Source organism: Leptonychotes weddellii, chromosome 16 (assembly GCF_054177405.1).
Source record: "Leptonychotes weddellii isolate Sample4059 chromosome 16, ASM5417740v2, whole genome shotgun sequence".
NCBI classification, from domain to species: Eukaryota; Metazoa; Chordata; class Mammalia; order Carnivora; family Phocidae; genus Leptonychotes; species Leptonychotes weddellii.
Window position 1 is genome coordinate 47,257,653 of NC_138384.1, and position 14,287 is coordinate 47,271,939.

A 14,287-nucleotide genomic window follows, 5' to 3' on the forward strand; every position below is an offset into this window, starting at 1 on the left:
CGTATATAGGGGTTAACAGAAGTTCCCTCCCTCAGGAAGCTTAGTCTAACTTTTACAGTGTATAACTTACATTCAAGACCTTATACTTGAGCATAAACATATAAAATTGATACTGTAATATGCTTTGTATTGAAATTGATACAGTAGTGTTTATACATGACCCAAGGTCTTTATATTCCATATCAAAATCTTTAAGAAAACAATTGAGATGTTCTCTCCAAGTGATTCTAGTGGTATTTATGTCACTGATTTTTAAAAAATCACCTGTCTAAATGCCATTAAAATACCTCATCTACTGACAGGCCTCTGCTTTAGTTTCTCTCTGAGACCTAACCTAAGGCCCTTTTTCAGATCACAGTTTTTCAGCAGGGGACATGGTCTGAACCTCTTCCTGCGTCAGTTTTATGCCAGCCCCTATCATTACCCCTGACTACATTCAATTAAGTATACATATCAGTGTGCCTGGGTGACTCAGTTGAGCATCCAGCTTTTGATCTCAGGGTCCTGAGTTCAAGCCCCGTGATGGCATGGAGCCTACTTAAAAAAAAAATATTACACATACTAGATTCTGAAAATATTTTCCAAGCTGATTACAGGCCACTAGTATTCCAGTCCAGCACTAGGTTCAGCCTACACCAGGTCCAATTCAAAGTCTCTCTGGCTTCATAGAATATACCAGGCCAGGGTTGATTCTGTGAAGATCTACTTTTCTCTTCCTCATGTGTGTAGGACTCAGAGTCCCTCTGAGTTGAGAGAAAATGGGAATAGATGCCAGGAAGAATGTCAGAGTGATTCCATCAATGAGGCAAAAGGTAGGGTTAGACAGGATACTACCTCCAAGGGAAGAGTGCAACTGGATAGTTATCCTTGAGTTTAGAACTTCAGATTCCCAGCATTCTGAGAATAATAATGAGAATAATAATTTTAATAATCCAGGAAGGAGAACTAGGATGGAAGTAGTCATCTTAATTTGTATTCAAATTGCCTACCTTGCTTTTTTATGTTTTCAAAAAAAATTACCAAGAGCTGTGTTGGAATATATTTTGTTATTTATTGTATAGGTTTAAATTACTAATTGTTCTTGGGCGTTTAGTTCATTTTGCAAATGTGGTTTCTCTACCTTTTCAAGTCTAAAAAAATTTTTTTTTTTAAGATTTTATTTATTTATTTGAGAGAGAGAATGAGAGAGAGCACATGAGAGGGGGGAGGGTCAGAGGGAGAAGCAGACTCCCCACTGAGCAGGGAGCCCGATGCGGGACTCGATCCTGGGACTCCAGGATCATGACCTGAGCTGAAGGCAGTTGCCTAACCAACTGAGCCACCCAGGCACCCCAAGTCTAAAAAATTTTAAAAATCACTTTTATGATGACATTGTATAATGCTTGGTCTTATTTTTAAATTCAATTTAAATTCAAGGACATTAGCATTTTTGATATATTCATGACTTTAATATATTCATTTCATTTTTGAAGGACTTCAATTGCCTGAAGTAATACTTAAATCTAGAGCCAAAGAAATGCAACAGCTAACCATCATATGATATTGGGTAGGAACTGAATATAATTTTAGAAAAAGAATCCACAAATGGGAAAAGTGAATATAATGTGGTAATGTTAACGAGTGAAGTAGGGCAGAGACTATCTCCTCTAAATTATGGAATCATTAACATGGTAACTGGGGATGTGGTTCAAGGTATCCTGTCCGAAAATGCCCATCAGGTGTATCACGTGATGTACAAGTCAAGTTGGAAAAGGTACATAAAGCTCTCAGACATTCTCATTTTCACAAGCCTTCTTTGCTTCACAAGAACTTTAGTATTTTGTTAAAGGTATTCCACAATTAACGGATTAACAGCGTTTTCTCTGTGATTTCATCTGCTAATGGATGAGGCAGAAGGTACCACTGAAAACCCTGCCACATTCACTGCCTTCTAACAGTTTCTCCCCAGTATGAACTGACACATATTGAGGGTAAGGACTTTTCCACTGTCATACTTCTACTTACTATAATAAGCTCACTGATGATCTGTGGTGATCACTGATGACAGACAGGGTCTGTCTTCCAAAAAACAGCTTTCCTAGCCTCTGCACTCATAGGTTTTCTGTTTCTATATAACCATATAATCAGCTAGACATTATTACTCAAGGCTTTTCCAAATTGAATGTACCAGTTTTTTCCTATGTGTTTTTTGTGACATAAAATAAGGTGTAATTGGCCACTGAAGGCATGACCACATTCACTGCATTCATAAGGCTTCTTTCCTGTACATACTTTCTGTTATTTCCTGAGGGTGCACATCTGACGACTGGTTGTCCCACTATGACTGCATTCCTATCTGTGAGGAGCCCACTGATGTTTGATGAGGTCTGAGGGATCATAGAAGGCAGCTGCACAGTCACCATATTAACAGGGCTTTTCTCCTGCATGAATTCACTAGTATTTAATAAGCTGTGACCCTCTGTGGAAGAATATTCAGCCTTCACTGAATTTACATGTTTCTCTCATGTGTATTCTCTTATGTTTAACAAGGCATGACATGTAGGAGAAAGCTTTCCCACAGTCAGTGCATGCATAGGGTCTCTCTCCTGTATGAGTTCTTCGATGGACAGTGAGCATTGTCTTTGTAGTGAAGACTTTCCCACAGTCACTGCATTTATAGGGTTTCTCTCCTGTGTGAATTCTCTGATGTTTAATGAGTCCTGATTTCTGTGAACAAGATTTTCCATATTCAGTACATACAGGGAGTCTTTCCTGTATGAAATCGCTGATGTGCTATGAGGCACGCCTTCTGGCTGAAGGCCTTACCACATTCAGTGCATCCATAGGGTTTCTCTCCAGTGTGAGTTCACTGATGTATAAAGAGATTGCCCTTCTGAATGAAACCTTTTCCACATTCACTGCGTATATACAATTTCTCTCCTGTATGGGTTTTCTGATGTAGAATGAGTTGTGATTTTCTGGAGAAACCTTTTCCACATTCATTGCATTGATGGGGCCTTTCTCCTCTTTCATTTCTCTGATGTATAATGAGCTCTGCCTTCCTGCAGAAGGCTTTGCCACATTCAGTACATTCATAAGGTTTCTCTCCTGTATGAGTTCTCTGGTGTTCAGTTAGCTTGAACTTTCTGGAGAATGCCTTCCCACATACACTGCATCCATGCGGTTTATTTCCTGTATGAGTCTTCTGATGTTCAGTAAGCTGAAGTTTCCTGAGGAAGGTTTTCCCACACTCACAGCACTCATAGGGTTTCTCTCCTTTGGGAGTTTGCTGATGTTCAGTGAGCTTGAATTCCTTAGAAAAGGTTCTCCCACATACACTACATCCATGGGGTTTCTTTCCTGTATGAATTCTCTTATGTTCTGTGAGCTGAGACTTCTTGAGGAAGGCTTTCCCACATTCAGTATCTTTGACGGGCTTTCTCTCTTTTGTGTGTTTGATGATGTTTAATGAATTGTAACTTAGTGCTGATGGGTCTTCTACTTTCATGGAATTTAATTTCAGTATGAGTTTGCTTGTGATTAGCACAGAGAAAGGATCTCCCATCTCCACTATGCTCAGCAGGCTCTTTTATGTCACAGCTTCTACTTTGGTTGATTAAATCTAAGTGTGACTCCAAAGTTTTTCCGTGTAAATTAAACCTATCATGATTTGGCCTGAAAGGAAAATGACTTTTGCTCTGATGAACAATATTTCCACATGTGTTCAGTTCATAACACTGTTCTATCCTCTTTGGCACTTCTGGGTTTTGTAAGTGCTGAGGCAGATGATCATCAACTTTCTGAATTTCTAGGAAAGAAGAGAACAGTGAATCCTGTCACCGTGATATAGAATAAAACTACTCCAAAAATACTGTTGGGAGGGGGGCACTTGGGTGGCACAGTTGGTTGAGCATCCAACTCTTGATTTCAGCTGAGGTAGTGATGTCAGGGCGGTGAGTTCGAGCCCTATGTTGGGCTCCATGCTGAGTGTGGAGTTTGCTTAAGACCCTCTCTCCCTGGGGTGCCTGGGTGGCTCAGATGGTTAAGAGTCCGACTGTTGATTTTGGCTCAGGTCATGATCTCAGGGTTGTGAGATCAAGCCTCTCATCAGGCTCTGCGCTCAGTGGGGAGTCAGTTTCTCTCTCCTTCTCTCCCTCCTACCCCACCATGCACGCATGCTGTCTCTCTAAAATAAGTAAATCTTTAAAAAAAAGAAAAAGACTATCTCTCCTTCTACCCCACTCTCCCACTCTTGCTCTCTCATGTGCTGTCTCTCTAAAATAAATAAATCTTTAGGGGCGCCTGGGTGGCTCAGATGGTTAAGCGTCTGCCTTCGGCTCAGGTCATGATCCCAGGGTCCTGGGATCAAGTCCCACATCGGGCTCCTGACTCAGCGGGGAGTCTGCTTCTTCCTCTCCCTCTGCCTCTCCCATTGCTCATGCTCTCTCTCTCTCTCTGTGTGTATCTCTGTGTCTCAAATGAATAAATAAAATCTTTAAATAAAAATAAAATAAAATAAATAAATCTTTAAAAAAAAATATTGTAGGATGGCTGGCTCTTCAGTGGAAAACCTATGATATCAACCTAAAAGAAATTCCAAGTATATCCTTATATATATTCCTTATCTCTTAAAAAAAAAAAAAAAACTTTTAGGGTGCCTGGGTGGCTTAGTTGGTTAAGCATCCAACTCTTGATTTTGGCTCAGGTCATGATCCCAGAGTTGTGAGACTGAGCTCCACATTGGGATCTGCTTTGAACATGGAGCCTGCTTAAGATTCTCTCTCTCCCTACCCCCTCTCCTCTCTCTCCCTCTCTAAATAAATAATAAATAAATAAAAATAGTTTTAAAAAACTTTTACAATTGTAGTTAAATACACATAAGATAAAGTTTACCATTTTAACCATTTTTAAGTGTACAGTTCTGTGTCATTAAGTACATTCACATTATGGTGCAGCCATCACCACTATTCATCTCTAGAATATTTTCATCTTCCCCAGCTAAAAAACACTGTACTTGTTAAACACTAGCTTATTATCTGTTGGAAATGTTTAAAAATTGGTACTCTTTAAACACTAACTCCTTATCTGTTGGAAATGTTTAAAAACACAATAATATAAAACACAAATCAAAAGATGACAGCTATCAGTGTAAAACGGTAAATTCACAATGAATCAAGATTTGTCTGCTTTATAAGTAGGACCCTGGGGGCAGTAAAATACAAGGAAGTCACTAGCAATATCAGATCACAGAGGCTGGAGGGATACCTGATTCAAAATGGGGACAGACACAATTCACTCATTCAGTACATCCTTCTTAAGTGGCTACTACTGTATACCAAGCATGGTGCTAGTGTTAGAGAAACACAAAAATACTTTTTATTTTCACTGAAGTCATATTCTAGGGGTGGAAAGAGAAACAAAAAACACGCAAGAAAAAGAATGAAGTAGGCAGTTGCAGATGCAACCCTGGTTTGAGGAAGCAAAGGAAATGAAAATTCGAAGAAATCTGGATGTGTTTTGAAGGATGGCTGTAGGAAAACATTTCTGTGTTTCCCACTAATTTCGATCTCTCTTACTGTGTGTTAGAACTGCAGTTCATCAGCTAGGGTCACGATAGCACTCTTGGGGAACTTTGCATAAAGAGGCCCTCAACTCAATTCTAATAAAACCAGACTTTCTGAGGAAGCAACATTGGTAAGATTATATTGAAAATCCCTTCAATAAAAACCTCGCATTTAAGAAATGCTTGACACATAGATGGAAAAGTATGGTCTCTCCCCAGCCTAGCTATACAGTCATTTGATGAAGAAATAAATGGAAGACCAAGCTGGATTTTCTTCTTGCACAAGGAGGAATGAAAAACAGGCCCTTGACTCAAGAGTGGGACTCAGGTATGTCCACATCATACAGTTACAGTATCTTTAGGAGTGGCTGGTGTGACTGGCGCACAAAGTACAATGGGAATTCAGAGAAGGAAGATAATACTATATTTTTGTGTAGCATAAACCATCTCATGGAAAGAATTCAAAGTGAAAGAATACCTATTGTTTGGGAAGAACAAACAAAAAATGACATCCTTATCCCTGAGTTCTTACCTTACTTGATGAATCAGCAACTCTCAAGACAATGTCTATGGCTTTGTCTTTCAAGAAACACTTGCTCATCACATGCTCTCTCACCACATTTGTTACACACTCATCTTTTGATCCCTAATTGTCCAAGGCTCTTGTTTTCTTTATCTGGATCTATTCCTCAGAAGATCTCATCTGGTCCAGATTTCTATCTCCACACCTAACCTCTCCCTGAACTTTCCAGGTACAGCAAACTGTGCAGAGAGCTCTGCTTGGATGCTAACAAGCATCCAACTTAGAATCTCCATTATAGAACTCCTGACTTCCCAGCCCATATCTCCACATATCTTCCCTGTCACGTGAATGACAACTCCACTCATGCCAAAAATTCTTAGCATCATCATTCATCTGTTTCTTTTTCTCACTCCATGTTATGGACTGAATGTTGTTCCCCAAGGACATACAGTCAGTTGCTAACCCCCTGGTACCTGTGAATGTGACCTTTTTTGGAAATAGTCTGCAGATATGATCAAGTTAAGATGAGGTCATACTGGGTTAGGCTGGGCCAGTGACTCGTATCTTTATAAGGAAAGGGCGATTTGGACACAAATATGCACAGACATGACCATATGTTGACAGATGCAAAGATTGTAAAGATGTTTCTACAAGTCAAGGAAGGCCAAGAATTTCCAGCAGCCACCAGAAACTAGAAAGAGGCAAGAAAAGATTCCTGTCTCAACTCTGGAGAAAATGTGACCTTGATTTCTGACTTTTAGCATATAGAACTATGAAAGAATAAATTTCTGTTGTTTTAAGCCACCCAGTTTGTAATATTTGTTAAGCAGCCATAAGAAACTAACATACCTGAAACCTACTTCAATGGCAAATTCAATCAGCCGCTTTATATAGCCAGAATCTTATAGTACCCCTTAAGCCTAGTGAAGTCACCAACGACCAGGTCTCCTATCTGGCTTTTTGCTTCAATTCCTGCCCTCTTCCAGGATAGGATTGACTATACTCTTAGTCAAAGTGATACTTCTAAAATATAAATTATATTGTCACTGCTTTAAACTTTATAAACTTCTGGGGCACCTGGGTGGCTCAGTCGTTAAGTGTCTGCCTTCGGCTCAGGTCATGATCCCAGGGTCCTGGGATCGAGCCCCGCATCAGGCTCCCTGCTCGGCAGGAAGCCTGCTTCTCCCTCTCCCTCTCCCACTCCACCTGTTTGTGTTCCCTCTCTCGCTGTCTCTCTCTGTCAAATAAATAAATAAAATCTTTAAAAAATAAAAATAACTTTAAACTTCCTAATGTTTCCTTACCTCACCAGGAGTAAAATCAAGTCCTTGAAATGGACTATAAGGCCCTACGTGACCAACCAACCTATCACTACTACTCCATTGACTTCATCTCCAGTAATTTTCCCTTTTGTTTACTCTACCCTATCCACACAGGTTTCCTTCATGTTCCTCAAACACACTCTTGCCTCCAGCTCTGCACTTCCCATTCTTCACTTTTCATCCAGGAAACCTACTCATGTCACTCATCCTCTGCTCATAGGTATCTTCTATTATATAGACATTCCTAGTCATAAAAGGGCAGGCCCCAACCCCACCCACTGTTCCACTATGCCAATGGATTGGTGTTCAGAGCCCTTTTCACCACTAGACACAGTTTCTATGTATTTTTGCCACATTTTAAATTGTGACAAAATACACATAACATAAAATTTATCATCTTAACCACTCTCTGAATTTACAGTTCAATGGTATTAAATATATTCATAATGTTATGCAACCATCATCACTATCTCCATAACTCTTCATCATATAAAACTCAAACTCTGCATATTTGTTTTTGTTACATTTATGCCTCTTCCTTTTTGAGAGTAGAGACTTAGGTCTTCGAAAGAAGTGAAATTTGTGTCATGGATGGTAATATGGTCAACTGGGACTTAATGTCATCAGTCTACGGGGAGAAAAAGGAAAGCTTTAGGAATAAGAATCCAGGGGCGCCTGGGTGGCTCAGTCATTAAGCGTCTGCCTTCGGCTCAGGTCATGATCCCAGGGTCCTGCGATCGAGTCCCACATCGGGCTCCCTGCTCAGCGGGGAACCTGCTTTTCCCTCTCCCACTCCCCCTTCTTGTGATCCCTCTCTCACTGTGTCCCTCTCTGTCAAATAAATAAAATCTTAAAAAAAAAAAAAGGAATAAGAATCCATCAACAAAATCTAACTTGAACTAATAAAGATTAGAATTAACAAATATACAAAGGAATTACAGTAAAGCAGACATGAGGCTTTAGGCTAGGAACTGAGAATGAGAAATTATATAAAGGTCTTTCCTAATTAAAGAAGAGGAATAGCAGACACCTTAAATACCCCAGGGAGTAGAGAAGCCTCAAGGTAATCCCAGCATGGCCAGGATTTAAGATGTATAAAAGTAAAAGAGAATCTCAATTTTCAAAAAGATGATGGGGCACCTGGGTAGTGCAGTTGCCTGGGCATCCAGCTCTTGGCTTCAGCTCAGGTCTGATCTTGGGGTTGTGAGATCAAGCCCTGTGTTGGGCTCTGTGCTTAGTGCAGAGTCTGCTTGGGTTTCTTTCTCTCCCCTCTGCCCCTCCCCTGGCTCACTCGTGCTCTCACTCTCTCTGGAATAAATAAATCTTAAAAAAAAAAAAAAGATGAAGCTGGAAACTAATATGTCAATTATACCTCAACAAAACTGAACAAATATTTAAAAAAATAAAAAAGATGATGGAAAGGGATTTTCTTAGAGGGAAGATCATTCCCCATTCTAAGTGTGAACTCTGAGGGAGTTAACTTGAAAACAGGTAAGCTACAGTTGACCGTTGAACAACACGGGTTGGGGTGTCAACCCTCTGGGCAGTCTAAAATGTAACTTTGACTCCCCCAAAACATAACTAGTAATAGTCTACTATTGACCAGAAGCCTTACCAATAAGTCAATTAGCACATATTTTGTATGTTATATGTAATTTAACAATAAGCAGAGGAAACAAAATGTTATTAAGAAAATCATAAAGAAGAGGGGCACCTGGGTGGCTCAGTAGGTTAAGCTTAATCATCTGCCTTCAGCTCAGGTCATGATCCTAGGGTCCTGGGATCGAGCCCCGAATCAGGCTCTCTGCTCAGCAGGGAGTCTGCTTCTCCCTCTGCGCCCACCCCCCGCTCATGCTTGTGCTCTCTCTGAAATAAATAAAATCTTAAAAATTATATTTAAAAAATCATAAAGAGACAATATAGTACTGTATGAAAAAAATCCATGCAGTTCAAACTTACGTTGTTCAAGGGTCAACTGTAGATAGATTATACAGTGTTAAAGGAGATAACTTGGGAATCTCCACAGAGAACAAGAACTTAACACTTTTGAATAAAGTAAGATTTTAAGGCCTTTGAGATAGAGCAGAAAATAAAAAGAGAACCTTTAAAGAAGCTGAGAGTGGGGAAAGAGAAAAAGAAGCAGGTACATGTATATTAACAAACCAGGTTACCATGGGGGCAAGGCATCCTAGGTGGGGTTGGATGTTTAAAGTGAAATAAATATTTTCCAATGGGGCAGGAAGGTGTATTAGAAGACAGCAATGAATTCAAAGTTTCCTCTTAGCAGAGAGGCATGGAAGGAGGAATTTCATAGGAAGAGAGGTGAAGGGAACTCTGACAAGTGATGAAGAATGGGAAGATGTGGAAATCTAAGCAAGAATAATCCTAGGGTAAAAAATGTTGACATTTAAGAAGAAATAAAGAGGGATTAGTTCCAAAAAGAGACAAAAGAGTATATTTTCCTCTAAATTCCAACAAAGAAAAAGCTCTCGTATGGGGAGAGGGATATATAGTTCAGTTTCTATATCCTCAGACACCCTCACCACTATGATGCCTTCTCTAAATGACAAGAAAGTGACTTCCCCAGCCTCCCCCCACCAACCACCTTGCTGGTTTTCTCTCACTTACGTGGATGGGTTTGACTTTGGACTTCATCTTCTAAAATCCAGAGTGGTTCTCCTTGTTCCAGTTCAGAGAGTGCATCTAGTTGGCTGGCTTGATACCCTGTTTATGGGAAATGACAGAAGACTCAGGCTCATCAGATTGCACTAGGCTCTGCAGTGATATGAGAATGGTACATGTTAGGGACTGCACAGTTTGCATGTTCACAAATCAAAGCTTTTCTCTAAGACAAGGAGAGGTTATACCTTCTCATCTGGGGCCAGGGAGGGAACAGAGAATCTACACTTCAGAGCAGCACAGATATGCCACAGCTCAGAAGCTGAGAGAGGAAAGGCCACTGACTGGGTATCCTCTGAGTGACAGGGGAGCTGTCCTCACCCACTGACACCAGGTTCCTATAGTTCTCCAACATCACATCCCAGTATAGCTCCTCCTGGGCAGGGGCCAGGAGCTGCCATTCCTCCCAGGTAAAGTCCACGGCCACATCCTCCAGTGTCAGTGATTCCTGTAACAACAGATCCTGTTAATATGAGTATTTCCCTTTTATTGAAATGGAAGGTGTAAGATAAAATATACTGGCCTCTGCCCCCGGTTCCTGGCAGAGCTCCTAAAACTGTAATTTCCTAGGTGATAAGGGCTCTAGGATCATCTTCTGTTCTATATTTGGTATTTAACCCCAGTTTCTCACACAGGGCTCCCGAAACCCTTATAAATTCCTAAGTGTTAAGAATAATATGAGTGTCTTTGTTCTAATGGGGCAACTAGTTGGGCTCCTGGATAGTGCTTGTCATCAGAAAGACCAAGCCATGATTAGAAGCTTGGAACTTTCAGGGGCACCTGGGTGGCTCAGTTGGGTTAGCGTCCAACTCCTGGTTTCGGCTCAGGTCATGATCTCATGGTCATGGGATCAAACCCAGTATATTGGACTCCGCAGTCTGCTTCAAATGCTTTCTCCCTCCCCCTCTGCTTCTCTCTCTGCTCGTGCTCGCTCTCTAAAATAAAAAAATAAATTAAAAAAAAAAAAAAGCTTGGACCTTTCAGATCTGCCCCCCTCATTCTCTTGAGAAGGGAGAGGGGCTGGAAATAGATTTAATGATCAGTCATGCCTAGTGAGGAAGCCTCCATAAAATAGCAAAAGTATAGGGTTTGGAAAGCTTCTGGGTTGCTGAACATGTGGAGGCGCTGGGAGAATGCTGCCTGGAGAGGGCATGGAAGCTCTGTGCCCCTTCCCACATACCTCACCCTACACATCTCTTCCACCTGACTGTTCATCTGTATCTTTTATCATATCTTTTATAATAAACTGGTAAATGTGTTTCCCAAGTTCAGTGAGCCACTCTAGCAAACTAATTGAACCTGAATTTGAAGGGTTGTGGAGAACTTCCAATTTGTAGTCAAGTCAGACAGAAGTTATGAGAAACCTGGGGCCTACTATTTTCAATTCACATCTGAATGGGGGACAGTCTTGTGGGAGTGAGCCCTTAACCTGGGGTCTGACACACTAACTCCAGGTAGATAGTGTCAGAATTGATTTGAATTGTAGACCACCCTGCTGGTGTTGGAAAATTGCTTGGGGGGGAGGGGGTGGAAATCCCCACACATCTGGCATTAGAAATGATGTAAGTGTGGTAATGATGTGAGAGTAAAGGGGACACAAAGGAGGAAGGGTGAGTTTTTCCCAACTCGAGGAATGTGAAGGAAGTTGTTCTGCTCATTTTCACCTTGTAGGCTACATCTGTATTCTTATTTTATTTCAATTCATCGCAAAGGAAGGAAAGTCATTAAAATATTCTGTCATCCTTTCATTCAACAATTCACAGATTTCTGTGATATGCAGCCATTAAATTCTCTTGCTAACCTGAGATCATTTGCAATATATGTGTTTCAGCACCTTTTTGTCAATCACTGTATTAAATGCTAGTGACATCAGAATGACATAGTATAATTTCATTCATGTGAAAATGTCTTAATAGATATACTTACCTACATAGATTCTTGTATATTTATGCACACACATGCATGCACATTTAAACCCACTCATAGATACAGATGTCCACACAGGTAAATGCCCGAAACATAGGAACACACTACCAAGCATTTGTTAATGATGTGTCAGAGAATTAAGGGGGGGGAACGTATGGAGGGGAGCTTTATCACTGTGTACTAGATAATGACTTTTACATTGAAAATATGTCCTGAGACTGGTTCTTTCTGACACCAAATACGTGGTGTCTTTTCCAATACCAATTTTCCAAGTCTCTCATTCTCCAACACTGGGTGTCCTATACTTCAATCCTATCTGACACTTAACTACTCAGAGTTAACATCAGACTTTACAGGCTTAAGGGCTCAGTTCCGCAAGACTCCCTTCACTTCAGACACCAGTCACAAGTGCCAGGTCCCAGGTTACTTCTATCCAGTGTGGCTATAAATTTAAGGGTTCCCACAACCTCCCCCTCTCAGGTTTGATAATTTGCTAGAACAACCAGAGCACTCAGGAAAATGTACTTAAAATTACAATTAATTATAAATCATACAAATAGACTGCCAAATCAAGAGGTACACAGGTGAGGTCCAAAAAGGCCCTGAGTGTAGGAGCCTCTGTCTCTGTGGAGTTGGGGTACACCACCCTTCTAGCAGGTAGATATATTGGCTCACTTGAAAGCTCTCTGACCCCTGTAGGGTTTCTTTTTTTTTTTTTTTAAGATTTTATTTATTTATTTGAGAGAGAGCGAGCATAGAGGGAGAGTGAGAGGGAGAAGCAGACTCCCCGCCGAGCAGAGAGCCTGACGTGGGGCTCAATCCCAGGACCCTGAGATCATGACCTGAGCTGAAGGCAGACCCCCAACCGACTGAGGCACCCAGGTGCCCCCTCTGTAGGGTTCCTCTGGAGGTTCCATTACATAGGCATGATTGACTAAATCACTGGTTACTGGTGACAGGACTCTTATCTCCAGCTCCTCTCCCGTCCCCAGAGGTCCCAGGTGGTGGTGAAAGTTCCAACCCTCTAAGTGAAGGCTTGGTCTTTTTGGGGACTAGCCCCCATGCTGAAGCTATCTAGGGGTTTACCAGAAGTCACTTCATTAGCATAAATTCAGATATGTTCAGGGTGCCTGGGTGGCTCAGATGGTTAGGCGTCTGCCTTCGGCTCAGGTCATGATCCTGGAGTCCCGGGATCAAGTCCCACATCGGGCTCCCTGCTCAGCGGGGAGTCTGCTTCTCCCTCTGACCCTCCTCCCTCTCCTGCTCTCTGTCTCTCATTCTCTCTCTCTCAAATAAATAAAATCTTAAAAAAAAAAATTCAGATATGTTCAAAGAGGCTTGTTATGAAAACAAAAGACACTCCTACCACTCAGGAAATAACAGGGATTTAGGAGCTCTGCCAGGAATCGGAGACAAAAGACATATATATTTTTTATTATGCCACAATGAGTCATTTGTGTAACTAAAATAAAGCCAATAAAAAGGTGGGAAGTAACAACTAGATTTTGAACACAGAAGTGAAGGCTCTATATTTTTTGAGATAAGCTGAAGTTCAAAAATAACCTTTGTGGATCTCAACAACCCAAGCCATTACCAGACAACAGAACTTGTAACTCTTGATGGCCAAATCTAATGTAACTCTTGATGGCCAGTATTCAACCACCAGGTCAGCCACCTGTTCACAGAGGACCTCTGAAAGCTCTGCAGACCTTCCATTTTACTGGCACCTTAGGTTCTACTCAAGGATAAATCCAGATGGCAGCAAGGCTGGGTATGCAAGTCACCAGGCTGTGGTCTCCTCAAAACCTGTCTACTGAATTCTACTTGATCGGGTCCCACCGGGGACTCAGAATAATCATGTGAGCAGTAGCCATGCCGGTACATCGATTAGGAGAAGGCTGCTGAGAACACAGAGCCCACCATATCACCTCTGGAAAGAAACCATCAGAAACCGTTCCTAAGACTTAAGTGCCGTGAAATGGTGACCTCTCCTGAGTCCTGAGTCAGTGCCTATGATGTAACTTATCGTGATTTTCTGGTTGCAATGGCTGTCAGAGGTAGGAGAGGCACATTGATGGTTTACGTCACCAGGAGGATCCTGCAGAGCCATACACTATATTCTAGCACTGGTCATGTATGAACTCTAGGAACAACGTGTTCCTGATCCCACTCTGTCCTGATTTTGAAGGTATAGTCTATTTCTCCCCAGAGCCCATTTTCCCCAATTTATGCTTTTTATTTAGTTGAACTGATTTTTTCAGGCTTCCACAAATCCACGAAGGACTCAAATTATCA

At 41.3% G+C, this 14,287-nt stretch overlaps 1 protein-coding gene and 2 long non-coding RNA genes across 3 annotated transcripts in view; 2 read left to right on the forward strand and 1 right to left on the reverse strand.

Moving 5' to 3' along the window:
* The window catches only part of LOC145717689 (uncharacterized), a 147,444-nt gene that overhangs the window by 44,429 nt on the left and 88,728 nt on the right, over window positions 1-14,287 (forward strand). The gene's annotated exons all lie outside the window — the stretch shown is intronic.
* On the reverse strand, window positions 2,178-13,876 carry LOC102733829 (zinc finger protein 350). Its single transcript, XM_031018047.2, is given in 8 exon segments — window positions 2,178-2,502; window positions 2,504-2,740; window positions 2,742-3,406; window positions 3,408-3,639; window positions 3,718-3,787; window positions 10,016-10,111; window positions 10,388-10,514; window positions 13,817-13,876. Coding segments are annotated over 8 exon segments (1,812 nt in total).
* LOC145717691 (uncharacterized) lies at window positions 5,051-6,869 on the forward strand. Its single transcript, XR_014141084.1, has 2 exons — window positions 5,051-5,673; window positions 5,762-6,869. It is a non-coding gene; the product is annotated as an uncharacterized LOC145717691 (long non-coding RNA).